Raw genomic sequence first — 27,243 nt, 5'->3', positions numbered from 1 at the left:
TGAGTGGAAGGTGTAAATTTCTCGCACACTCCCTGCCCAAACACATTCCTGGTTGCTACCATTGTCAGTAGCTTCCACTGGAATGGTACATTTGTTAAAATTGATGATCCTGCGTTGATGCAGTTGATGCATCATTATCACCCAGAGTCCATAGTTTACGTTAGGGTTTACTCTTGGTGGTGTAGCATATAATCACAGTTGTTTCAAATTCTTGGTTTGGGAGTTTCCTAGTGACTTAGCAATTAAGGACTGGTGTTTTCACTCCTGTGGTTCAGGTTACTGCTGTGACTTGGGTTTGATCCCTGGCCTGGGAATATCTGCATGCTGTGGGCGTGGCCCTGAAAGTTCTTTGTTTGATTCCAATAATTTCAATATATCTGTCATATATGGGTCTAGTTTCATGCTCTGTTTCTTTACATGATTGGGTCCCTTTGGAGTTGTAATCTTGTTTAATCTTGTCCACCCTAAGCTGCCAGCAGTTTGTCAATTATACCTCAGGTTCCCCTACTCCACTGTTTCCCAAACAGGTCTCTGCTCTCTGCTCTTGGGTTTCTGTTACAATAAATTCTTATTCTCTGTATTTATATGCCTGTCTCTCCAAGTTTGGGGGCAGCAGTTTGCCCTGTTACCTCACTTCTCTTAAGTACCTAAGAAATGTTGATTTTTCAGTCTGTTCAGCGTTTTACTTGTTAGCACAGATTGGTGGCTTCCAAGCTTCTTGTGGGCTAGATTAGAAACGGAAAGTTCTTATTTTTATAATAAAAAATTTGCTTGTATTTTTTAGGTAAGCAATCATGTAATCTATACATAAGGATAATTTTAAATCAATATTTCTATTTCATTTCTCTTCCTCTTTAATCATACTACTGTAATATTAATTTTCTTTACTTCTCCAGTAATGTCCTATAAGCTGGTTGCAATAGAAGTGTCTTAGGTCTTTCACTTAGAGGTATGTAATAATTAATGAATTTTTAATAGCTTTTACCATGTTAGGGAAGTATTTTACTAATATTTCTTTACTAAGGATATTTTCAAGAATTAATGTTGACTTCAAAAGAATTTTTAGCATCATTCTAGGTAGTAAAGTTTTTCTGAAACAGTGTCTCTTCATTCCCAGATTAGCATTTGAATCTTGGACTAAAATACTATTGCCCTACTTTATTAAATCCATTAAATTTTATACATAAGATTCTGCTCCTCTCTGTCTCTGTGTATTTTTGTTTATAGTGCACATTATTGTGTGGCTATTGGTATTGTCTATAATGCTATTTAATATTGTTATTTAGATGGCTAATTCTTTGAAGAAAGATGTTCCCATTGCATAAGGTAGTCTTCTATCAGGAAAAGCATTCTATCCTTTCCTTCACTTTACCCCTTCTTTCTTTTTTTCTAATTTACTTCCATTCATCCTTCAGCTCTCTTAGGGTCCAGAGCACACCATTTCTTGAGGAAAAAAATCACTCTGAGATCTGAGGTTGTCTTCTCTGAATGATACATAGTTGAGACAAGTTTTATATCTCTTGGTTTTGCTTGGATTGTAAGTATGGACTTGCTGCAGTTCCTGTTGTGGCTCAAGGGGTTACGAACCTGACTAGTATATCCATGAGGATGTGGGTTCCATCCCTGGCCTCGGTCAGCGGGTTCAGGATCTGGTGTTGCTGCAAGCTCTGGCTTAGGTCACAGATGCAGCTCTGATCATGTGTTGCTCGGGCTGTGGTGTAGGCTGGCAGCTGCAGCTCCAGTTTGACACCTAGCCTGGGAACTTCCACGGGCCACAGTTGCAGCCCTAAAAAGAAAAAAAGAATGGACTTGCTTGCAACTCTCAATGTCATTAGAGTTGGTTCTGGAGGCTCCTAGGCTTACCTGCCCCATGTCAAAATTACTTGACCACAAGGGTGCAGGGGAATGACTTTTTCTAGAGGAAGGGAACTCAGAGGAGGAAGGTACAAGAAGCTAGGGAACTAAAAATTTCCTATTTTAGTCTTGCTTAGTACTCACAATTGTATAAAACATTTTATTGTCTTCATAGAGGCTTATCAGTATGGCACATTAATAAGTTAAAAGTAAGATTGAGGGCTTGTATGCTTTGCTATTCGTTTACTCAACAATTATATACAAAACGAGCAATTACTATATCTCAGATAACATTCTACTTTAGTACAATAGTGATCAAGGAAAACCAGATCCCTGCTTACATAAAACATAAGTCCTAGTAATAGGAGACAGGCAATAACTTCTTGAAGAAATAACAAGATAATTTTAGATAGTTATAAGCATTATGAGGAAAATAAAACCAGGAGAAGAATAGAGTATAATAGATGAGGGTGGAGGGAAGCTGGATTTTGGGGCTAGTTTAGATCAGGTGATTCTAATTTGAGGAAGATTCATGTTAGCTGAACTTGAGGAAGAAGCCAATAGAATATCTCAGAGGAGTGTCCAAGTTAGTGCAGAGGACCTGGGGTAAAGGAGAACTGTCTAAAAAGTGGAAAGAATGCTGCTGTGATTGGAGATAGTGAGCTAGGATGGGTAGCCAGAAAGATGTTGTTTTATAAGTCAATGGTAAGGAGCTATGAAAAGACTTTAGATTGCCAAGCTATTTTAAATCAGTGTTTTAGTTCTGACTTGAATTTTTGTGTTAGTGCTTTCCTTTGGAACTTAACTTTTAAGATTATCTAAAGCCTAAGACTAGAATAACCTGTCTGACTATATAAAACCCCTTCAGAAATTTAAAATACAGCTTTCCTAACCCTCATCTTTTAGGAATCAGGAGTATGCCAGTAGACTTGGGATTCTGTGGGGTTTTTTTTTTAAGTTCTCTAGGTAATACTCATAGAGTGAGCCAGTCCTTAGACATGAGTTTAGGAACCTCTGGACAGGTTGAATTTTTATTGGAAACAAGTTTGGCCATGATTCCTGGCCACTTATTTAGTCATTATTAAAAGACTTCGTTGGGATTTTACAAGTTGTGTGTTTAAAAGCAAAGTGTATTCAGCACTTTGAAATGAAAAATGTATTAAAATGATGTTTAGTTTAAAGAATTAAGGATAAAGTGGTAATTGGTTAACTGCTCTTTCTTTCTTGCATTGTGTGGGAGATCCCAAATGCTATGTTTATTTGCGTGTGTGTGTATATATAATATATATAAAAAGGGAGATAAATGCAGTGGTTAAATGGATAAAAACAATTTATATTTCTGTTAAACTAAAGATTTCATTATTTAAAACAATTTGAGGAACTGATAGGTACTTATAATAGTCTATTTCTTAACTTGATAGTGGTCATATTTGCTCCTTTTATTATTCTTCATATTTTCTGTTTAAAATGTATTTTACAATTTTTTAATATAATAAAAAATATATTTTAAAAGTAAAAAAAGATTTCATTATTTAAAACAGAAGATGACAACTTGAAAACTGCAGGTGAAACCAATCCACATATAAATGAACCAATATTTTAGAAATTAGGGGACTTCATATAGACAGGATTTCTAGCTTCTCTAAAAAGATGAAAACATTCTCATAATGCTGAGCTTGCATTCCTGCAAGACAGCTGCTTGGTGGAGTGCTACATACTCCGTTTAGATGGCCACAGTGCCCGCCAGTGCAAGAATTATAAGCACTTAAAGCAGTCTTTGCTCATTTATGTATGTTTTTGGTCTTTGCTTTAAGACCTGTAAGGTATCTTTATAAGCTGAGTTGATTCTTCTGTGAAATGAGAAGAGGTGGAAAATTCAAACATTTATTTATAGCTCATTTCTAAAAGTCTTAAAATGATTTAACAAAAAGATATTAACAGAATCTGAATTATTACTTTAATTATTCTCTATTCCTGGAGAAATGAATGTTCCACACTTGTTTTATCAGTCCACTAGTACTTTTGCATCTAAATTATGCTTCCAGTAAACTAGGCTTCTCTTTTGCTTTTTAAGATGAACCCATTGTCTTGGTTTTCATTGCACTGTATTCCTCAGATTTTCCCACTTAAGTACTCTGATTCCCATCACCAACTCCTCTGTTTTTCCTGAAAAGGAGTATTTCTCCCAAAGCTCAATTTCAGTAGTATATTCTGCTTTTCTTTGTACAGGCTTCTGATTCATTTTCAAAGCTTCTATTACCAGAATTGATGGTAATTAAAAAGAAAATTGTCCTTACTGTTTATTCAAGTTAGTTGTGAATTCTTTGAGAAACAGGGACTGTTTCTTATTCTTTGGATACTTTCTGTTTAATATGTTATTTGGCTTGTAAAAGACATCCAGTCCATACATCCATATATCAGATTTTTTTTTTAATCAAATGTCTGTTATGTGCTAGGGACTGTTGGATTACTTATCCTTACCATGGCTTTTCAGTTAGTTCCTTTGAGCGTTCATACCAGAACTGATGACAACTCTTATTTTAGATGGACAACAAATTCCTTTCTACATCCTTTTTCTATACTCTTTGTAGTGCCACTGGACTCAGTCTTTACAAGCTTATAGTCATCTTGATGGTTATCTTTGACCACTGTATTTTCATATCCCCTCTTTCTTATTTTCATAATATTTGTTCTGTTTGAGTTTTGTTTAAAAGCATAAATTGAGGTTCTACCTTGAACTTCTATCTGTAAAGATACTGCTGTATTCTCAGGTTTCATCACTAAAATAGCATTTGGATTCAAATAGCATCTTCCTAGCTGCCTGTCACTGCTTCCTGAGTATTCCGAGGTTCCTGATCCTGTTTTTCAATATAATTATTCTTAGATATCAATTTACTTATACCTTCCTTAAGGCCTTCACTGGGAGGATTCCTATTTAGTCTCATTTTTGTAATCTTCAGTAATCTTCCAACTCTAGCAAGAATAGCATAGTGTATATTCTTATGTCCTCTTGTATGATGTGAAGCCCATTTTGAATAATCTTTTACCTTAAATCCATGCCCATGTTACCCTCTTCAATACTGTAACGATAATCTGTTGTTTTAGTATGCCAAGTATACGTTGATTCTTCTTCTGTTAAAGAGTTCCCTTTTTTTCTTGGGGGAAATTATCCCTTCTTCACTTTTAGGTTTTGGTTTGAGTGGGTTGACCCTTTATTGGTGTGAATGGTTGAGGGCAGACAAATTAGCGACAATGAGACTCAATTTCAGGACTTTTCAACTCCTGGAAGAGGCATTATCTGATGCAGCTGTAAAGATTTTGCATACCTAGAGCTTATGGATTGCGGGAGATAAATAAGAAACCTTAACCAGAGCCAGCTTTAAAATGAGGCCAGTCTTATTTAAAATTAAACCCTTTTGGTTTGAAGCATTGTCAGTACACTTTTTAGACAGCTCAAAAGCTGAAATCCTGTTAATATCCCATACTGGCATTTGTATATGTAATCCACATGCAGACAGGGGTATGTCTGTATGCATGCACATGTGCGAGAGAAATTGCTTTATAATTTATTCTACAGGGATCCAGCATCTTCTTGGAACTGTGAAGAATGAGATTAAAAAACTTATTTTTGCAAGCAGTGACAGTTTTACTTCTTTTACAATTTGGATTCCTTTCATTTCTTTTTTCGTCTGATTGTCATGGCTAGGACTTCCAAACCTAGGTTGAATAAAAGTTGTGAGAGTGAATATCCTTGTCTTGTTCCTAACCGTAGCAGAAATTCTTTCACCTTTTCACTGTTGAGAATGATTTTAGTTGTGGGCTTGTCATATATGGCCTTTATTATATTGAGGTTATTATATTGAGGTAGATTCCCTCTATGTCCACTTTCTGGAGGTTTTTTTTTTCTTCTAGTCATAAATGGATATTGGATTTTGTGGAAGCTTTTTCCATATCTGTTGATCTATTGATATGATCATGTGGGGGGTTTTTGTTGATTTTTGTGTGTGTGTGTGTGTGTGTGTGTCTTTTGTCCTGTTTTAGGGCCACACCCATGGTGTATGGAGGTTCCCAGGCTAGGGATCCAATTGGAGCTGTAGCTGCTGGCCCACCCCACAGCCACAGCGATGCCAGATCCAAGCCAGGTCTGCTACCTACACCACAGCTCATGGCATCGCCAGATCCTTAACCCACTGAGCGAGGCCAGGGCTTGAACCCTCAACCTCATGGTTCCTAGTCGGGTTAGGTTCCGCTACATGTGATGGGAACTCCGATCATGTGGTTTTTATTCTTCAATTTTTAATGTGGTCTATTGTACTGACTGATTTGAGGATATTGAAAAATCCTTGCATCCCTGGGATAAATCCCACTTGATCATGGTGTGTGCTCCTTTTAATGTATTGTTGGATTCAGTTTGCCAGTGTTTTGTTGAGGATTTTTACATCTATGTTCATCAGTGATATTGATTTGTAACTTTCTTTTTTGGGGGATGTCTTTGGTTTTGGTGGTGGCCTCATAGAATGAGTTTGGGAATGTTACTTCCTCTGCAATTTTTTGGAATAGTTTCAGAAGGGTAGGTGTTAAACCTTCTCTAAATGTTTGATAGAATTTGCCTATGAAACTATCCAGTCCTGGGCTTGTGTTTTTTGCAAGTTTTTAAATCACAGTTGCAATTTTAGTACTTGTGATTGATCTGTTCGTATTGTATATTTCTTCCTTGGTCAGTCTTAGAAAACTGTACCTTTCTAAGAATCTATTTCTTCTAAGTTGTTGGTTTTATTGGCATATAGTTGCTTGTAGAAGTCTCTTAACGATCCTTTGTATTTCCATGTTGTCATTTGTAACTTCTACCCAGTATTCTGTGGTAACCCATATGGGGAAATAACCTGAAAAAGAATGGATATATGTATGTGTATAACTGAACCACTTTGTTATCACAACATTATAAATCAACTATACTTCAGTAAAACTTAAAATAAATTCATGTAAATGTGAATCCTCAGAGTTCTCATTGTGGCTCAGTGGGTTAAGAACCTGACATAGTGTACCTGAGGATGAGGTTTGATCCCTGGCCTCACTTAGTGGGTTAAGATCTAGTGTTGCCACAAGCTGTAGTGTAGGTCACAGATGTAGTTTGGATCTTTTGTTGTGGTGACTGTGTTGTAGGTCAGCATCTGCAGCTCCGATTTGATCCTATACCAGGAACTTGCATATTCTACAGGTGTGGCCGTAAAAAGAAACAAAAAAAGAAAAGGAAGAAGAAAAAGATGAATACTACTTTTTATTTATTTTTTAATTTTTTTTATTTTTTGTCTTTTTGCTATTTCTTTGGGTCACTCCCGTGGCATATGGAGGTTCCCAGGCTAGGGGTCGAATCAGAGCTGTAGCCACCGGCCTATGCCAGAGCCACAGCAACGCAGGATCTGAGCCACGTCTGCGACCTACACCACAGCTCACGGCAATGCCAGATCCTTAACCCACTGAGCAAGGGCAGGGACCGAACCCGCAACCTCATGGTTCCTAGTCAGATTCGTTAACTACTGTGCCACAACGGGAACTCCAATACTACTTTTTATTAGTTAGTTATATCAGCCGTGCATTTGCTTAGTTTTAACAGTGATAAAAAGCATAAGCTTTCTGTTCAGACCATTTGTTTGAATCCTTACTGTCTTTGTAATTGGGAGTGGAAAAATTGAGGAGGTAAAGAAATCTTACTGTAAGAAAAACTAGTTCTGAAAATGAATCTTAGTTATTTTAGTCTAACTGGAGAAATGTTACCGAGAGAATGTCTTTGTTTTGATCCCCAAAGGGATCCCTGTACTTTTGGTTAATTGGCAGCTGCCAGACTGTCTTCTCAGAAGGCTTGATTGAGAGGAGTATATGTCCTGTCTTTCTGCTTTTAAGATTTAACCTGTGTGAGTACAAATTGGCTGGTGGTTCTTGTAAAGTTCCTCACCTGCTTTCTTTCCCTACAACTCCAGATACATATGTGATGTTATTTCAGAGTGTTCTATCACAGTGTGCTTTTTTAGGTAAGTTGCTGCTAGAATTCTTTTTCTGCCTTTGTCAGTGATATGTTTTATTCTAACACTTTTATCTCATTATGAACTCTAGTATTAATATTGGTTCATTGCATTCTACATTCTGATCCCTATTCATAGTGAGTACTTTTTAATTTATAGTTCAGCTTTTCTGACATAGACCTAGAAAACTTTCAAAAGATGAAATTGTAGCTTCATTGCTGGTAATTAAGGAGTCGAGGGAATGGACAGTAGTCATACTAGAAGGTAGAAGCATACTAAGTTACAGTTTTAAACTACTTTGGCAGGTTAATGATACTGTTTAGCATAACTTAGAATGATTGATTTTAAAAGAATACTTTGTGAATACCTCTTTATCCTTCAGATTTTACTTTTATTGTTCATTCTCCTGGAATACTTCCCAGGTACCTGTGATTTGGTTAGATATAAGTGCTTCCATCATGTAAGCAGAATGTGGAAGTTGTAGATAACTGATACTGATACTTAGCTGTGCTTAACAATTTTTACTAAAAAAGGTAAAAAGTTCTGATTAGAAGGGGCTATCCCCTGGGTTTGTTATACAAAACTATCGAATACAGAATGAGACAAATTTAGACCATTTCAGAATGCAGATGTTGTAATATATCAGGTTGTTGTAATAGTAACACTTATTGATCACCTAACTATGATCCAGATACACTGCTAAGCACTTTGCATACATTTCCTCATTTACTTCTCAAACACTGCACTAGCTATAGTTATTATCCCTATTTTACAGACCAGGAAAATGGGGGTACAATTTAAGTAACTTGCCCAAGATTATAACTTTTAAATGATGTAACTGTCTTTGGAATCTAGGAAATCTGACTTGCTTTTCAACACAGTGCTATTAGCTTCATAATACTTTAGATTGACATTTACTACATAGAAAATAATAACTGCTGTAGTTTTTAAAGTTGCCAATATAAAAAGAGTAATTCAATACCTTTATCAAACTCATTCCTTAATTTCCACATCTGTAAAATGGAGAAGTAACCCATCTCTTTAGGGTTGATGCAGTGAAGTTTAAAACTCAAATCAGTCTTCTTCTCCTTTGCTCTTATCACCCTGTGGTCTCGTTATTGTGCTAAATTAGAGTACTAACCTTGTGCATAGTATCCAAGTCTTGATACTTTAAGGTCCAGGAAGTTAACTATTGTATTATTTCTTACCCTTCTACTTAAACCTTCCATCTTCTTTTTAATTTAATATTGGTACTTAAACATGGTGTACTTGTGTCATCTCCCTGCATGGAGTGTCCTTTGCCCTTCTTCCTTGGTATTACTGATATTCAGAATCCACATCAAATATCAGTATTGGTCTTTTCCTGGCCTGAACTCCCATTTTGTACTAATATGTCATTGCCCACTAACTTAACGAGCTTCTATTGGGAAAGAACTTAAAAATTTTGTCTATGTGTGAAGCATATCAATGCTCACTGGGTAAGTGAATGGATGAAAGAATACTAGTATGGCTATCTTCTGAATATCATCTGCTTCTTAGCTTAGAAAGCAAACAAGTACTTATACTGAGCAGTGCTGTATCATAAGCTATTATTAAATGCTTCCCTTTTCCCTTATACCCATTCTCTGTAATAATGTTTAATACTTGGATGGTAATATTTACTTAAAATATGCTATAGAGAACATAGGATGTTTTATCACTATAAAATCCCTTGTGGAAAAAATATCATAAATTCTTACTGTGCTGAACAAATCTTAAGCCATTCTGAGTATCTCCTATTTTTCGTTGTTCTTTGAGGGTTTTTTTGGCCATTTTGTTTTGGTACAGTTGTTGTTAGAAATAGAAAATTGTTACCTTTGCCTCTTGTGTATGAATTGCTGTTATATCCTCAAGAAAGTTTCCCCTCATCTTTTGTATCGTTTCTTGTTGCTGCTATAACAAATCACTGCAAACTTAGTGGCTTAAAATAGTGCAAATTTATTATATTGTAGTCTGAAGGTTAGAAGACCAAATGGATCTCACTGGACTAAAATCAGGTTATTGGTAGGGCTGCATTGCTTCTGGAAGATCTAAGGAAGAATTCACTTCCTTGCCTTTTCCATTTTCTTTCGTAGCAGATATTCTTGTTTCGTGACCCTTTCTTCTATCTTCAAAGCTAAACTGTAGCATTTTCAACTCTGATTCTGACCTCTTTCTGCTTCCCTTTTCTACTTTAATTGCTCTTATATGGGTTTCATTTTCATTTCATTTTCTGAATGTTAACATATTTCGTTCTCTTGGAAGTATAATAACTTCGGTTTACTTAAGAGAATGTGATGTAACTCAAGCAACATTCACATAACAGACACATTTGCAAGGAAATATCATCTCAATAAATCTGTAAATTACAGGACCTAAAAGCCTCTTGCAGAGCAGCTTTGCCCTAGAGATTAAATATTCTTCATCTCAGATTTGTGAACCTCCTGGGAAGGGACTATGAATCTTTGAAATTCTATTCAAATGTCTTCAAAAAATATATATGTATTTCTTCATGGGAGGGAGAAGACCTTTTATCACAATTTTAGTAGCATCGGTGATTACTCTGGTCTCCCAATTTAAGAACCATTACTATACAAAGCAGAATGATTTGTACAGCCCTAGCTTGTCCTCAGATCTGGTTCTTAAATTTTGTATACATTTCCAACTACCTCTTGGTCATTTATAATATTATAGGTGACTGTTCTTAAAACATTCCTAAAATAACCTTTCTTTCCTTTGTTTTTCTCTCTGTTCCTCTCTCTTCTCTTCCTCTCTCTGGTCCCATCCCTCATCACCTCTAGACTCTGCTGAGAGCAGTTTGATTCTAAGGTTTTAAATTTTTATTTGTGTTTTTTTTTTTAATCTTTCTGCCAGATAATGCTAATTGTGCCCTTATATCTCTTTTTTCCTTTTTCTTTAGTAATAGTGCCCCCAATTTTTAAATGAGTACATGGTTGCCTGGAAAGACTACATTTCTTAGCTTCCCTTATAGATAAGTATGAGCATTGTAACAATGTCATATAAACTGAAGCTCCTATATAAATATCCATATTTATTAAGATATTTTATTATGTAAAATTTGTCATAACTTCCTAAGTAATTTCTCTGCCCATAGTATCTCCTTCTTATAAATTTTTCTGCATTTTTAAGTTACGTACATCTTTATTAAACACTATTTTGGTGGGAAACCTCTTAGGTAAGGGCGTAAATGATGTGTATTAGCAACATTGTTTTAACTTGGCAACTTTTGGGTGAAGATAAAACTGAGGACTGTTTAAAGTAATGCAGTGAAGTTTAAAAAAAGAAAAGATACATCTACAAGTTTTAAAGATAGGAAAGATAGGAAGGTTCAGAAGTTGGGTTAAGCTTAAGGACGTGTGGCATAGGGAAGTTTTCTGGAACAAATACACATTAGATCAGGACAGGTCCTAAATACAAAAAGAAAGTAGTGAAGATAGATCTCAATTCACCAACTGTATACGGCAGCTATGACGACCTGGTTGTTGTGCCCAAGGGAAACAGAGTCATAAGTAGCTGAGAAACAAAGACCAAATTAGATTTAACTTCTGGACAATGGAAAAGAATGTGTGCTCTAATTTAGTAAATATGAATACTTGCTCTGCCAGACATGGGTGATTTAGGGACTTTCTTTCACAGAAAATAGAGCATTCTGTTTGCTGAAATGACTTTTTAAAAGAAAACAAAAGGTTTTATCTCTTAATAGGATATAAAAGCTTTAAAATAGGTATGAGATCCTACAGAAAGTCACCAGCACAAATAATAAAGGCGAAGCAATACATTTGACCATAGTAAAATAAAAGCTTTGCTCTTAAAGAGATACTAAAAATAAAAGAGGCCACAAATTGGAAGAAGATATTTATAATTCACATAACTGGAATATAGATTAGTATCTGTAATATAAAGAATATGTGTACAACAACCCAGTTGAAAATTGAAGCTAATATACAAGGAGTGAAGAGAGCAAGAGGGCAGTTGAGTGGATATGTAATCAGCTTGTTAACAAGCAAGAGGATTCTACAAGGGAGAAAAGAAATTGAAAAGGCCATTTTTAGGCCAAGGACACATTGTGTATTAGATTATTAGAGCCTAGAAAATTTTCTATAACTATACTTTTAATTTGATAAAAAATTTTGCCAATGCAGATTTGAAAGTTCAGATTCAGCCATAATATGCATTTACACAAATGGAGTAAAATACAACTTCAGAGTTATTCTGGATCACATATAGTATAGTACTGCTATTTCAAAAGAAACTACGTGGATCACTCTAACTGAAGCAAAATGTATCTTCATGTTTGATCCTCTTCTTTTGCCTTTAACTTTTTTGAAATACTAGTTGATAATTGTAGAAAATAAAGCTTATGGTGATTATAGATAATTTAGGAGTTCCCATTGTGGCTCAGTGGTTAACGAATCCGACTAGGAACCATGAGATTGCAGGTTTGATCCCTGGCCTTGCTCAGTAGGTTAAGGATTCAGCATTGCCGAGAGCTGTGCTGTAGGTTGCAGACGTGGCTCAGATCCCCGCTGTGGCTGTGGTGTAGGCTGGCGGCTGCAGCTCTGATTGGACCCCTAGCCTGGGAACCTCCATATACTGTGGGAGCGGCCCTAGAAAAAACAAAAAGACCCCCCCCAAAAAAAAAAAAGAATTATAGATAATTTAGAATATTTACTTCGTAGTTACCACCCCATCAACAGATCCTCTTGGCTTTTCTTCCAAAATAGATCCAAATCAGTCCATTCTTCATGTTCGTTATCATCATCTGAGTTCAATCCAACATTACCTTTCACCTAGACTTCTGCGTTAGTTGTCTAATTCCCCTACTGTGAGTGAAAGTATATATTTGGTGTACTTGTTCAATTAAGATCAGAGATTGGCAGTAGAGATACACTTTATATTTTGCATAAAATAAGGAAACCAAGCAACATAGTAGAGGAAGAACCTCTTCATTTCATTAGAATGAAAGAGAGACTGAAATAGTGGTTATTATGTAGTCCACTACCAAAGGGGAGAATAAAGCTTTAATTTGAGCTATTTTGGAAAATGATACTAATAATTATTGTCAGATTTGACTTTCAATTTATTTATTTTTGGAAGGGCAGGTTTTTTTTTTTTTAATTGAAGTATAGTTGATTTATGTTAGTTTCAGGTGTACAGCATACTAATTCAGTGTTTTGGCAGGTTATACTCCATTATGGGTTATTATAAGATAATGGGTATAATTCCCTGTGGTATATAGTATATCCTTGTTCCTTGTCTCTTTTATATATAGTAGTTTGTATCTGATAATCCTATACCCTAATTTGTCCTTGCCCACTTCCCTCTTCCCTTTGGCAACCACAAGTTTGGTTTCTGTATGTGAGTCTGTTTCTGTTTTGCATATACATTAATTTGTATTATTTTCTAGATTTCACATATACGTGACATAATATAGTGTTTGTCTTTTTCTGACATATTTCACTAAGCATAATATTCTTTGGGTCCATCCACATTTCTGCAAATGGCAGTATTTGATTCTTTTTTTATGACTTAGTATATGCCTCAATGTGTGTGTGTGTGTGTGTCTGTGTGTGTGTGTGTGTATTACATCTTCTTAAATCAGGCGTATGTTAATTGATATACATAGGTTGCTACCATGTCTTGACTATTGTAAATAGTGCTGCTGTGAACATTGGGGTACATGTATCTGTTTGAATTACTGTTTTCATTTTTTTCTGGGTGTATACTCAGGGAATGAAATTGCTTGATTGTGTGGTATTTCTATTTTCTTTTTTTTGAAGATTATTTTATTTCTTTTTTTTGAAGATTATTTTATACTGTTTTCCATAAGGGCTCTACCAGTTTACATCCCTACCAACAGTATATCAGGGTTCCCTTTTCTCCACATCCTCCAGCTTTTTAGATAAATCACTGGGAGAAAGTGCCTTTCAAATAAGTAGTTTAAAGAAGCTCAAGAATGAAATGCTAGTTTTTGACAGTAAGAGCACATTGTCATTATAAATGGTTGTCTTAGGGACTAATAGTTTGCAAATGATACCCAGAGAGAGGAAAAATCCAGCAAATTCTTAAATTTTAATTCCATGATGGCAAATACTATTTTTCTTTTATTTTCTACATTTACTAGAATGAGCATCTGTTGTTTACATGATCAGGAAAAAGCATTTATTATTTTTTAAATAGGAGAATATGATTTAGTTCCTTCTCTTACATCACTTTTATCTAAAGAGGGGATGACAAATACATTTTAATATTCTATGATGCAGAGTGTGACAAAGTTTGTAAGAGCTGCCACTAATGTCTCAGGAGTCACTGCATGTTTTAGACAAAAGAGTTGTTGCTTTTTGGGAAAAGATGACATTTGAAGACAAGGAGGTTATGAAATTAAAAGCACAAGTGAAAAAATTAACCTTTGCAAGAAAGAAAGTCTGTACAAAAAAATACCCTACATTTACTCAACAACTTGAAAATTTTTATGTTAAGCATTCAAGCCTTAGATCTTGAAATTGAAAGCTGACTTGTTGAATTATAAACTAGTGAACATGATGGTAGAGGGAGTACAAATAAGCCTCTGGAATACTTTGAAGGACATAGTTAAAATGTGGGGTTTAAATGTATTTGAATTTCTTTTAATTTATAAATATTAACTATAAAATAGTTTTTGCAGAAACTGAGAAATGAAGGGAAAATTTTACTATCCTCAGCTACTAGGGCTTTTATATATTTTCTAATAATCCTACTTAAGCACAGTTTTTGTATTTTTAAAATATAAAATATGCCTAAGAAGCATTATACAAATTATAAATAAGAATTAGTTGTATACAAAGATGATAAAATAAGAGTTCATAGGCCCCGAGGAGGGTAACTACTCCTATACTCTGAAGTCAGAATATACTCTGAGCTTCTAAATTGGGTTATTTTGCCACTGGGGTTTCCCAAATCTTTATAATCTAATAGAAAATTTTAAACTTATCAGTTTACTACATAACTAGGTGAGAAGGAACAGTCAAGATCTTTTTACTATATTTACAATTAAATTATAATTAAATTATAAATTAAGTATTTATAATTAAATGATTATTGGAAACTTGAATTTTGGTTTTGACCCTTGTGACTTTGTAACTTCACTGAACTTCAGATATGTTGAGCTTTACATGCAGAAGTTCAGTTCACAAATACTTAATCCAAACCTAATATGTCTAAGTTATATGCTATGCTTCTGGGATATCCTTGGCCTTAAAATCTTGATAAATCAAATAACCTTCGTTTACTTTTACTTGTGGGTCTCCAAGCTCGTTCCCACTGTAATAAGCTTCTCTGGGGCTTGGGATGCATGCCATGTTTATTTCTAGTAGAGGGGTTTGTTCTAGCCCATCCCAGGAGGAGGATTCTAATTTGACATCAACCTCAGCCCTGTCTTTATAGGCCCAGACAAGAAACAGAAGCTCCAAATAAATAATAAAAAGCTGAGACAGAATAGTCTTTTGTGAATTAAAAACTTTGAAAAGTTCTATATAAAGAGTTATTTTGACCCTAGTAATAGAGAATTATGTTTGACCTTATAAATTCTATTTTTTCCCTGGCTTTGAATTAATATTATGACAACTACTTCAATTTTAAATTCTTTGTTGTAATAATAATTAACTTATAATAAAATATATATATTGTTTATTATGTGTCAGACATTGTTTTCATTTATTAGAGGTAGGTTCTGTAACTTTCTCAAAAACACATAGGTAAGTTGCTAAGATCCAACTTAAGGAAGTTTGACTTTAGATTCCTTACTCAACCATAACACAATGTCAGAGAGCTTTAAAAGTATACAGCTCTCTGACAAAAGATTTGTGTTGAGAATATATGAAGAACTTCTAAAAATCGTAATAAAGTACAGCATAATAAAAACATAAAAAGTCATATAGTGGCCAGTCAACATATAAAAATGCATAATATCATGCATCCATCATGAGAAATGAATATTAAAATCACAGTGGGTTACCAATTTATACTTAACTACCATGAATAAAATTTAAAAAACACAACACCAAATGGTGGAGTTCTTGTTGTGGCTCAGTGGGTTAAGGACCTGACATAGTCCCTGTGAGGATATGAACTTGGTTTCTGACCTTGCTCAGTGAGTTAAGGATCTGGCGTTGCTGTAAGCTACAGTGTAGGTCACAGATGTGGCTCGGATCCAGTGTTGTCATGGCTGTGGTGTAGGCTGCAGCTGCAGCTCTGTTTTGACCCCTGACCTGGGAACTTCCATATTCCATCAGATGTTGCCATAAAAAGAAAAAAAAAATGTTGGTGCAAATGCGGAGCAAATGAAACTATCATACATGTTGATGGGAATGTATAATGGGCCATTTGCACCTTGGGAAATAGTTTGTTAATTTATTATGTAGTTAAACATGGTACCCTGTGATTCATCAATTCCATCCTTAGGTAATTATCAACAGAAATGAAAACATGTATCTACAAAAAGACTTATACAAGAATGTTCATAACAGTTTTATTCACCATAGCCAATAAGTAGGAACATTTCAAATGCCCATTCATCAAGAAGAAATAAATGAATTGTGGTTTATTTACTCAGTGGGAAGACTACTTAGCCGTAAAAAAGAACGAAACACTAATAAAACAACAATGAATGAAAGAAGTCAGACAAAAAGGGTGGTGGTGATTCTCTTTGATTCTATTTATGTGAAGGTCTATAATAGGCAAAACTATATGATAGAAACCATGGATAGCATTGGTTACCTAGGTTACCAAATTGATGGGAAAGAGGCTTTAAAGAATTTTCTGGAGTCATGAATATGCTCTATATCTTGATTATCATGTTGGATGTGCAGTTGTATACATTTGTCAGAATTTGTTGAATTTATACTTAATATCAATATACCAATATGAATTATTGTATGTAGCATATACCTCAATAAAATAAATATGTAAAGTAGAAAAAAAGCAAGGGGCAGATCTCATATCAGCACTGTGAGGACAGAAATGACACCTGGCAACCTAATACTTAGAACATGTGGATACACTAAGTAGCACAGAATTGTTACATTGTACCTCAGTTAACAGTTGTAATAACCAAGACAAGTTTAAGTTACACTCAATGTAATTTTTCAGAAGTCAGCAAGGTATAAAATGCTTAGAAAGGATTTCATTAATAATTATTATACTAAAAGTTTTAGAGCTGAAGTGTTTAGATGTCAGTTATCTAGAACATTATTATATGAAACATATTTCTCAGATTTATGTAAAGAATAGTTGTGATTAATATTGGGAAGTTATTCTGAATGGAACTAGAATATAGTGTCTTTTAAGAATAGTCTGCCAAAAAGGGAGCATGAAAACTTTCTATAGATCAGTTTGCTTGATAAGTTTTTAAAATGAAACATTTGTTTTTATATGATTTGTGTGATTTAGATTCCTAGTTAGGAAAAATCAAAAAATGTCTGGCCTAAGCATGTTTGTTTCAGCATTTTATTTGTAATATGTTTCGGAAATGTTAGAAACATAGAGATGTCACAATTAAATGTTCTAAAATACAGCAGTAATTTGTCCTGCTTATATTGCAGGTGGGCATATATTAGACAACTTTAATAGTCACCTGTGCAGTTTGACTGCATTTGTTTCTAGGATTCTTCCTTACTTGTTCATGGCAATCAGATGTGCTCAAACTATTCAAATGATGACTTGAAATTAGAAATTTTTATTGTGAGATTAGTCTTCAAAATAAAAGTTGACCTTTTAAGTTAGTTACTCTGTGGTTTTTTACCTTTTCAATTAAGTTGTATCCTGTGGACTGTCATAGAAGTAGTCCACACTTTAGTTACCACATATTAACTGATGTGGTCTTTGGTTTTTCAAGTAAGACTGATAGCTTGGCTGGTTTTTGTTTATGGAGAAGCTAATTTCTAATCTTTGCATCTGTTTTAGTAATAGTTATGCACGAGTGCGAGCTGTGGTGATGACCCGGGATGACTCAAGTGGTGGATGGTTACCACTTGGAGGGAGTGGACTAAGCTGCGTCACTGTCTTCAAAGTCCCTCACCAGGAAGAGAATGGCTGTGCTGACTTTTATATCCGTGGAGAGCGACTCAGGGACAAAATGGTAATGAATAATGCATATATGACTGTAATTTTAAAATTCTATAGAGTGAATTATCTATTTAAAATTATGAGGAGTTCCTGTTCTGGCACAGCGGAAACGAGTCTGACTAGGAACCATGAGTTTGCGGATTCTATCCCTGGCCTTGCTAAGTGAGTTAAGGATCAGGTGTTGCCAGTAGGTCAAAGATGTGGCTGAGATCCTGTGGTGCTGTGGCTGTGGCATAGGGCAGCAGGTGTAGCTCCGATTTGACCCCTAGCCTGGGAACTTCCCTGTGCCACAGGTGCAGCCCTAAAAAGCAAACAAAAAATTATGATTTTATTATGAAAATTATTTTTGTTCAAAATCAGTGATTGTTTCTTTAGCTCTTTTAGCTACAGAAGTTAAAGACAGCAAAATATGTCTGTTTCTTTGCAAGTGGGACTAACATTAACGTGTATGTGTTAGAAGGGAGCTGCTTTTCCAATTAGGTTTTATGTGAGAACATTCATGTATAGTCCGTCCCCCCGCCCCAGTTATTAAACCAGGCACATCTTCCTCCCCTTCTCCCAGTATTCCTTAGACTAGAGGTTGGCACTACAGTTCACAGGCTAAATCCAGACCTGTCGTTGTTTTTGCATAGCCCATGAGTTAAATGGTTCTTAAATTTTTAAATGACTGGGGAAAAAAAATCAAAGAATAATAACTTTATGAAGATGAAAATTATGTGAAATTCAAATTTCAGTGTCTATAAATAAAATATTATTGGAACATAGCCCCACTTGTTCGTTTGTATTTTACCTATGGCTGCTTTCACAATATAGTGACAAAGTTGAGTAGTTGCAACAGAGATTAAATATCTGGCCCCTTACAGAAACATTTTGCTGACCCCTACCCTAGAATTTTGTGTTCATAGGTTCTTTCTCCTCATCACTTATCAGTCTAAACTCATTATATAACTACCTGGTGGCCACCTTAGGTTTTAACTATGCTGTCTTCCACCCAGACAAGTGTTGTTTTTTTTTTTTTTTTTCCACATCTATATATTTTAAATTTGAATCTGACTTTTGATCATCTTAGCTATTTACCATCAATTATATATGGGAAGCTCTTTCTCCTTTATTTCATTTGTGAGCAAAAAACAACTCTAATCTTATCAGAAAAGCTGAGTGATGTTAGTCTTATTCCTGAATCAAGCAAATGGAGAGCATATGACTTAGCAAAATGAGAATAAGTGCCCCAAATTTCCAAGATTCTTGAAAATAACTAGAATTCCCTTTAGCTATGTATTTGTGGGCTGATATATGAGCTTATTCAGCATCTATATTATTATTTCTATTGAAAATGTGTTTTAAGTTTTGAATAATTCATACATAAAAATTTTGAATAAACCTACTTTTAATTTTGCTTCTTTGTTTCTGGATATTTTTTTACTACTAAATTAGTTCAGTAATTTAAAAAGTTGTCTAACTGTCTGTCTTCCAGTTTCTGCCTCAGGTAAATGGAGAGTTTTCCTAAATCATCTTGAAACCCTTCCAGCTCTAATGTTTTGTTAGTTTAGGATTCACTTATCAGTGCCTTTCAATTAACTAGAATGTGGTTTTAGGATAATAGAAAACTCCAGTTGAAGTCAGAAGTATATCTAATTTAACATGTCATCTCTGAAAGTTGAGATATTTAAATGTGGTTCTGGTCATGGATAACATGGTGGCTAGCATGTACTAATGCTTATTTAAAATAAAGCTTGTAGGAGTTCCCGTCATGGCGCAGTGGTTAATGAATCCGACTGGGAACCATGAGGTTGCGGGTTCGATCCCTGCCCTTGCTCAGCAGCTTAACAATCCAGCGTTGCCGTGAGCTGTGGTGTAGGTTGCAGACGTGGCTCAGATTCCGCGTTTCTGTGGCTCTGGCATAGGCTGGCAGCTACAGCTCTGATTAGACCCCTAGCCTGGGAACCTCCATATGCTGTGGGAGCAGCCCAAGAAATGGCAAAAAAGACCAAAAAAAAAAAAAGAAAGAAAAGAATCCTATAATAAAAATTAAAAAAATAAATAAATAAAATAAAATAAAGCTTGTAGAGTTCTTAGAGCCTATGGTGACTTGTCCTGTAGTGTAGTGCTTCTTGTTTGAGGTATCAGTAACTAGGAAGTGTTGTTGGGGAAGCTGTAGATTTTAGAAATTGAATAAAATAGTGACAATCTAAGGCATTTTTTAAAATAGTAAAGATGGAGAAAGAGAAGACAGAAACAAAAGTTGGAGAAAGAGTTGGAGAAGTTTGCTAGCAAAAGCATGGGAACAAAGATGTGAAACAGAGAAAAACAATCAGAGTGAAACAAAACACAGTTGGCCCTGTGTGTCTACAGGTTTTGCACCTATGGATTCAACCAACCACAGATGGAAAATATTTGAAAAAGAAATTCCAAAAAGTTCCAAAAAGCAAAAATTGAATTCGCCTTGTGCTGCCACCTATTTATATAGCACTTACATTGTATTAGGTATGGTAAGTAATTTAGAGATGATTTAAAGTATATGGGAGGGAGGATATGTAGATTCTATCCAAATATTTTGCCTTTTCATATAAGGACTTGAGCATCTGCAGATTTTGGTATTAGTGGGGCCAGAGGGAGTACTGGAACCAGTCTCATATGAGTAACAAAGGACTGTATTAATGAAGATGGACAGATTTACTTGAGGATGATGAAATAACCAAATCTACATCACTCAGAGTGAGGCTGATCAGAGATAAGCTCAGATTGATGGATTAGGTGGTTGCCCAGAGTCTAGCTTTTTTTTTTTTTTTTTTTTGTCTTTTTGGGGCCACACTCACAGCATATGCAGGTTCCCAGGCTAGGAGTCAAATTGGAGCTGTAGCCGCCAGCCTACACCTACACCACAGCCACAGCAACGCCAGATCCGAGCCATGTCTGCAACCTACACCACAGCTCACGGCAACGCCAGATCCCCAACCCACTGAGTGAGGCCAGGGGTTGAACCCACAACCTCATGGTTCCTAGTCGGATTCGTTTTCACTGTGCCACAATGGGAACTCCCCAGAGTCTGGCTTTGACATGAAGCTTAGTGAGAATAAGCCTGGGATTTGGACAGACTGCAAACTTATTTCCTGTGACATAAAAAGGAGCCCTTAACTTAATCCTAGGATATAGAATCATTATAGACTAGCCAGAAAATAGGTCTTTTGATAAGAAGCACTAACCAAGGAATCAGAACTTTTGTTTCACCTAACCACTTCTCCTTGGCGGAATCTTTTTTTTTTTTATGAAACAGGAATGATAAATATATCTCAGTGTAGACATACAGGAAAAATTACTTTCAGTTGGAGGATTGTCTTAATTCTTAGAGGGAACAGACGTAATAAAAGCATTTTAGGTTATGGGGAATCAAAGGCTGATCACTAATGTATGGCTATACATTGAAAATAGTCTTGTGATGTCTCAAGACCAATGACAATCAAATAAGCAGACTAATTGGCTGCCTCTGCTGTGTAATAGATTTCCGACCAAGATACTTCTGAAGCACCTACAGAATTGAAAGATGTATTCTCTTACATTATCACTGCATTTGGAGATCGTTAATGTCTACTTCTATAAATACTTTTATTGATTGGTTTTATTTTAATCTATTTTTCCAGATTCTAGTAATCCAAAAAAGATACACACTTGTGATTGTTGAATCTAAAAATTTATAAAGTTCTTCCCAAGTTAATGATAGTTTTCTCTAAAATCCTTCTTGATAAGTAAACTGCATTTCAGTATTATTCCTATGTAATAGCTAATCCTGTAAAAATATTTGCTGAAAACTGTGTTCTGTACCCATTTTGTCTATGGATCACATCATAGAATTCTCTACCTTGGATGAATTCTAGAAATGAAGTGAGATATCTGCCCTTCATACTCCAGGAAAAAAACCTGTGTCCTTTAGGAAAGAATAGATAATTAGTAATGAGGTACCTATAGCTACTTGTGTACAGAACAACAATTTTCTGCTTACCTTTTCCCACTATGCCTCTGAATCACTCCATTGTGAAACCTCATTCCTTCTACAAAACTCTTCCTCCACTAAAAACCCAATAAAGAAATACTAGATAATATTTAAAGAGAGTGTATAAGTCAAAATACTGCTAACAATAGTGAAGAAGAAAGATGGCTTTTCAGAAGCGTGGAAGATGCATGTGGTAGAAGACTTTTCCAGTCTTAGATTTACAATTACTTGAACTAAAATAAAAATGTCTTGAATTTTGTATAATTGTCTCAGTACTCATTCATTCATTCATTCTTTCAGAGTGACCAGAATTTATTCCCATGATGCTTTTAAAACTTGCTTGTTTTCGTGATGCTTACAAAGGTTGACTTTATTTCCCAGGTTAACTTTTTGCTAATCTTTTATTAAAGGTTCCATAGGTAAAAGTGGCTGGAGCCTCCCAGGCTGGTTGCCTCTTAACTATTAAGTTCCATGTCTTTCCTGGTTACCTTATAATTGTTGTTTTTCTAGTAAGTATGCCTGAGGAAAAAGTTTGAAAGCACTGCTTTATGTAATTGGCTTTCATATTTTGTTGGTGATTGAGAAATTAAAAACAAACAAACAAACAAAAAAAAAAGGCTTTGGTATAGTAAACCAAGATAATGAAAGTACTATCTTTCTCCCGGACACTTGGGGGTGGATGGAATGGTCTCTGACAAGGAGAGATTCTCAGAACTGCTTTTCGTGATCTGTATCAATTGTATCCTCCATTTCCTTCTGTATCTTCATAGCCTTGATTTCTTCATTTAATTCTTTAATACAAGTTAGTATTTTCTTAGATCACATTTTTTAAAAATACTAAAATTTAACTGTCAGCTTGAATAGATAATCCTTACTGTAGAGCTTCACATTCCTCATAATAGAGACTTTCTCTTCTGTGTTCATGTTTTGATTAGTGTGGCATTTCTATTTTATAGACATTTTATCTAAGTGTTTACTATATGTATAGGTTAAATTATTTAACCATTTTTAGTTGAATTGTATATAAGATCTAAAACATTGTATTATAATATGCCTTTAAAATCTTTATAAGTACTGAATAAACTTTCAATATTATGTTAAAATTTTTCCAAAATAATTTGCTACTAAACAGTTTTTAATACCCATGGGATCTAAATTAGCCATTCATAAGCTTTTGTAGTAGACAATAAAGTAATGTAAATTTACTAGTTAATGTTACTGTGCTTTTCTAAAGTATATTGTGTGCTAATAAGAGATGACAGAAATGGAGTAGGCTACATAGAAAGAGACAGTAAGACATATAACATCTGGATTACTTAAAATGTTCTTCAGAAACAAGAAAAAGGCACTATGCAATGTCAAAGCAAGGTTATAAGATAGCTGTCAGTATAAACAGAGTTACAGAGGTAATAATTGAAGTGAAAAGGAAAAAAGAATGTCAAGTTTAGGGAGTTTTCAAAAAAATAAATTTTTTTAATCAGTGAGTAATTAGATTGTTGATAAAAAGTGGTTTATAAAAATTAAAATGCCTATGAGATGATAGTTCTAGTGTTTAAAAAGATATATTTTTAAAAGGGAATTTCTTTACAGATATTAAACCTAAGGAAAATTAGAGTGTTTTTAAGGAAGAAGATAAAGTTGTTATAACATGCAGTGCTTTATTGAAAATGAGACTTATGCTCCTTTCCACCATGGGAAACCTTAAAAGATGAAGGACATGTCTTTTTGCTTTGGATTGAACTTTATAAAAGTACAGAACAACAATTTTCTGCTTACCTTTTCCCGCTATGCCTCTGAATCACTCCATTGTGAAACCTCATTCCTTCTACAAAACTCTTCCTCCACTAAAAACCCAATTGCATCAAGTAGCTTTCCCCTTAGGATTCAGCAGCTCTGTCTCTTGAAAGATGCTGGTTCTTCTGTTCATCTTGAAAGATGCTGGTTCTGTTCTGTTCCTTCTACAAAACTCTTCCTCCACTAAAAACCCAATTTTATCAAATAGTTTTCCCCTTAGGATTCAGCAGCTCTGTCTCTTGAAAGATGCTGGTTCTTCAGTATCAGACAGAGTTAGGGAAATGAGTGGGGGTAAAGGTAGTGTTGGCAATTTTGTTGTTCCTTATTCTCCTCACAGAATGTTACTAGATAACCCTCAATATACAAATCCTTCTACTGATACCCTGTACCATTCAGATCACTATCCTTTAGCTTTTATTTTCATCGACAGACCTTAGCAATTCTTTCCTAATGCCAACTTTTCCACATCTGAGCCTCGTTGTCATTCTTGGCTACTTTGCTTTGCACAGTCTGACCTTCTGGTCTTCATTTCAGCAGGCTACTTTCCTGGATCTGGTTATCAGAACTTTTCCATCTGAGGAATTTTACAATTTCCTGTCATTTCTATTTTATTTCTCACCCCTTGCTCTGTAGTTTCATGCTTACTCTCTCATCTCTGACTCCCATTTCACTAGATTCCCTCTGGCTCCAGTACCTCACTGTTCTAGGCACTGGGAATATGTAAATGAACAAAGAAACCTCTTTTCTCTTTTTTTCTCTTTTTTTTTCTTTTTTTTCTGATTTTTAGGGCCGCACCTTTGGCATATGGAAGTTCCCAGGCTAGGGGTCGAATTGGAACTGCAGGTGCCAGCCTATGCCAGAGCCACAGTAACACCAGATCTGAGCCATGTCTGCGACCTACACCACAGCTCAGGGCAACGCCATATCCTTAACCCACTGTGCGAGACCAGGGATTGAACTGGATACAAGTCGGGTTCGTTACCACGAGCCACTCTGGGGACTCCAGAAATCCCATTTCTTAAGGAAACATATATTCTGGTGAGGGACAAGAAATTACAGTTAATAAGTAAATGAATATTATGTTAGACAGCCTTAAGTGTTGGGGGAAAATGTGTATAGTGAGTTTTTTGTGGGAGGTTGGTTAAAGTTTTAGATAGAATAACCAAGTAAGGCCTAACTGAGAATGTCTAGGCAACATTCAGATAAAGATTTCTGTTATGAACAAGGCCTTAAGTTTTAGTATATATGTTCAGATTTTCAAATATTGAGTGTTCTTGAATAGGTAGGTTAAGTTTGTATTCTTGGTTAAATTCTTAGGCAAAACTATATAAGATCTCAGACTTTTCATGGATTTGGTGAATGGTATCAAAGTGTGCATCAGTAATAGTTATAAACCTAAGTATTAGTAATTCTTCCGTTTATTCAGTCAGGTCTTCTTTATTCTTGATTCTCTCTTATTTTTTTTTTTTTCTCATCTCTATTCCTCTACAGTTTCACCTGTATTGTTTCAGATAAGACTTCAGATATTTTTTCAAGGCCCAGTTTTACCTAATTCTCTCTAGCTCTTATATTGCTTACGATATTGAACTTTGTAAAGCTTGGGTCTAATATACACACTTTGAGTAGTTACCAAAAAAATTCCTAGAGACAATTTCATCTCCTTGATTTCAATACAATAAGTCTTTATAATCTAACCATTAATGTCCTTGAATCTATCTTCCTCTTTCCCAAAGGCAACACTTCCCATGATGTTGCCTTAGTGAATTATTCACAGTTCACTAAGGGAAATGCCATTCCTTGTACATTAACTAAATAACTATAAAGATAGCACATTACAAGTTTATGTGGAATGGCGAATGTGTACATACAGCTTATTAGTCCTGAGGAAATAATAATGGCAGGAAGAATTTCCCTTTTATTGTCACAGGTAAATCACAAATGGGCAAATAGAAAAACTGAATTTGATGATGTACCTTGGGCAAACCAGTTTTGCTGTGAAGGATTAGAATAGAAAGATGTTAGAAAAATAACATTCATCTAGCCTAGAATAGCTTGTTCATTTTGGAGTCAATCCATTGAAAAGAAAATAAATTGTACTATTAATTTTCTGTACAGCCATGAATTTTGTGACTTTCTCTGGGCAGTTGTTTTATAGTAATTCATTCTTTAATATTACCAATATTCCTTGAAGATAAAAAAAACCCCTGCCTGTTAGCATTTCTGTTCTCTTTCTTTTGAAGCAAAAGATAGGGGGTGGGTGTGTGTGTGTGTTACCTGGTTCCTGAAGGATTTAGACTTGTGTCCCATATTACCTTCCTAGTTGCCTTTATTTCTTATATTCAGAAAGCGTCAGCTTAACACTTATTTCAGCATTCCCTTTATTGACTTCCTCTTTATTCATTTGTTTTAAACTAACATTTCATTCTTTAGTTACTGATTTATACTGGTTGATCTAGTCTGTAAAGTTCATCATGATGATCTTGGCTGCTTCTTTCTCTTTTATACCTGAATGGTGTAAAATTCCACTACATTCCCAATGCCATTAAATTATTATAATGTCTAAACCCCTAATAGCTAAAGCCCAAAATCTTTGATCTCAAATTATTGACCTAACTTAATAGTTTTCTAAATATTCTAAATAACTACTTTCCTTCTATTGCAATCTAAATTATGACCTGAATATGGCATGCTTTTAATTGATTGGTTGATTAATATTATTCTTTTAACTAATCCACAGCTGTCTGAGTGCCTTCTATATTCTAGGCTTCTTGTTGTTGTTAAAGTTTAAGATGTACACTATTACAGTATGATTTAGACTTCTTGTATCAGTGTGCTTGGGCTGCCATACAGAATATAATAGACTAGCTGATTTAAACAGAGGAAATTTATTTTCTCACAGTTCTGGGGATTTGGAAGTCCAAGATAGGTGTTGACTTTTCTCTGGGATGTGACAAAAGTACAATTGCTGGATTGTATGGTAGTTTTATGCTGAGTTTTATAAAAACCTGCCAAATTTTTCCTCAGAGTGGCTATACCATGTTACTTTTTCACCAGCAGTGTATGAGCAATCCAGTTTCTAGGCATTCTGGCCTGCATTTTGTGTAGTCACTATTTTTTTCTTGGTTATGCTGATGAGTTGTGGTGGTAGCTTTCTCTACTTTTAATTTGCATTTCCTTAATGACTAGTGATGAATATCTCTTACTGTGCTTATTCATACCTTCTTTGATGAAACACCCATTTGTGTCCTTTTCCTCTTTTTTAATTGGATTGTTTGTTTTTTTTGCCGTTGAGTTTTGAAAGTTTTTTGTTTTTTTTTTTTAATTCTAGATATAGCCCTTTGTCAGGTTGTTTGGTTTCCAAAATATTTTCTCCCAATCTAGAGCCTGTCTTTTTATTCTTCCTTGGATATTTTGCCGGGCCAAAGTTTTAATTTTTGAGCAAGTTCA

General features: G+C 35.0%; 1 protein-coding gene across 2 annotated transcripts in view; it reads left to right on the top strand.

The window, feature by feature from the left end:
- SPRED1 (sprouty related EVH1 domain containing 1) overlaps positions 1-27,243 on the top strand; it is a 113,623-nt gene that overhangs the window by 35,842 nt on the left and 50,538 nt on the right. Inside the window, exon 2 of one of the 2 annotated variants that reach the window (XM_003121622.6) lies at positions 17,853-18,027. The exons of the other annotated variant lie outside the window; for it this stretch is intronic. Coding sequence (XP_003121670.3) covers positions 17,853-18,027 — 175 coding nt within the window. The remainder of the gene's footprint in view (positions 1-17,852; positions 18,028-27,243) is intronic. 2 annotated transcript variants of the gene reach the window in all.

The sequence above is a fragment of the Sus scrofa genome, chromosome 1 (assembly GCF_000003025.6).
Source record: "Sus scrofa isolate TJ Tabasco breed Duroc chromosome 1, Sscrofa11.1, whole genome shotgun sequence".
NCBI lineage: Eukaryota > Metazoa > Chordata > Mammalia > Artiodactyla > Suidae > Sus > Sus scrofa.
The sequence above is the reverse complement of the archived record's forward strand: the minus strand, read 5'-3'. Positions and strand labels throughout refer to the sequence as shown.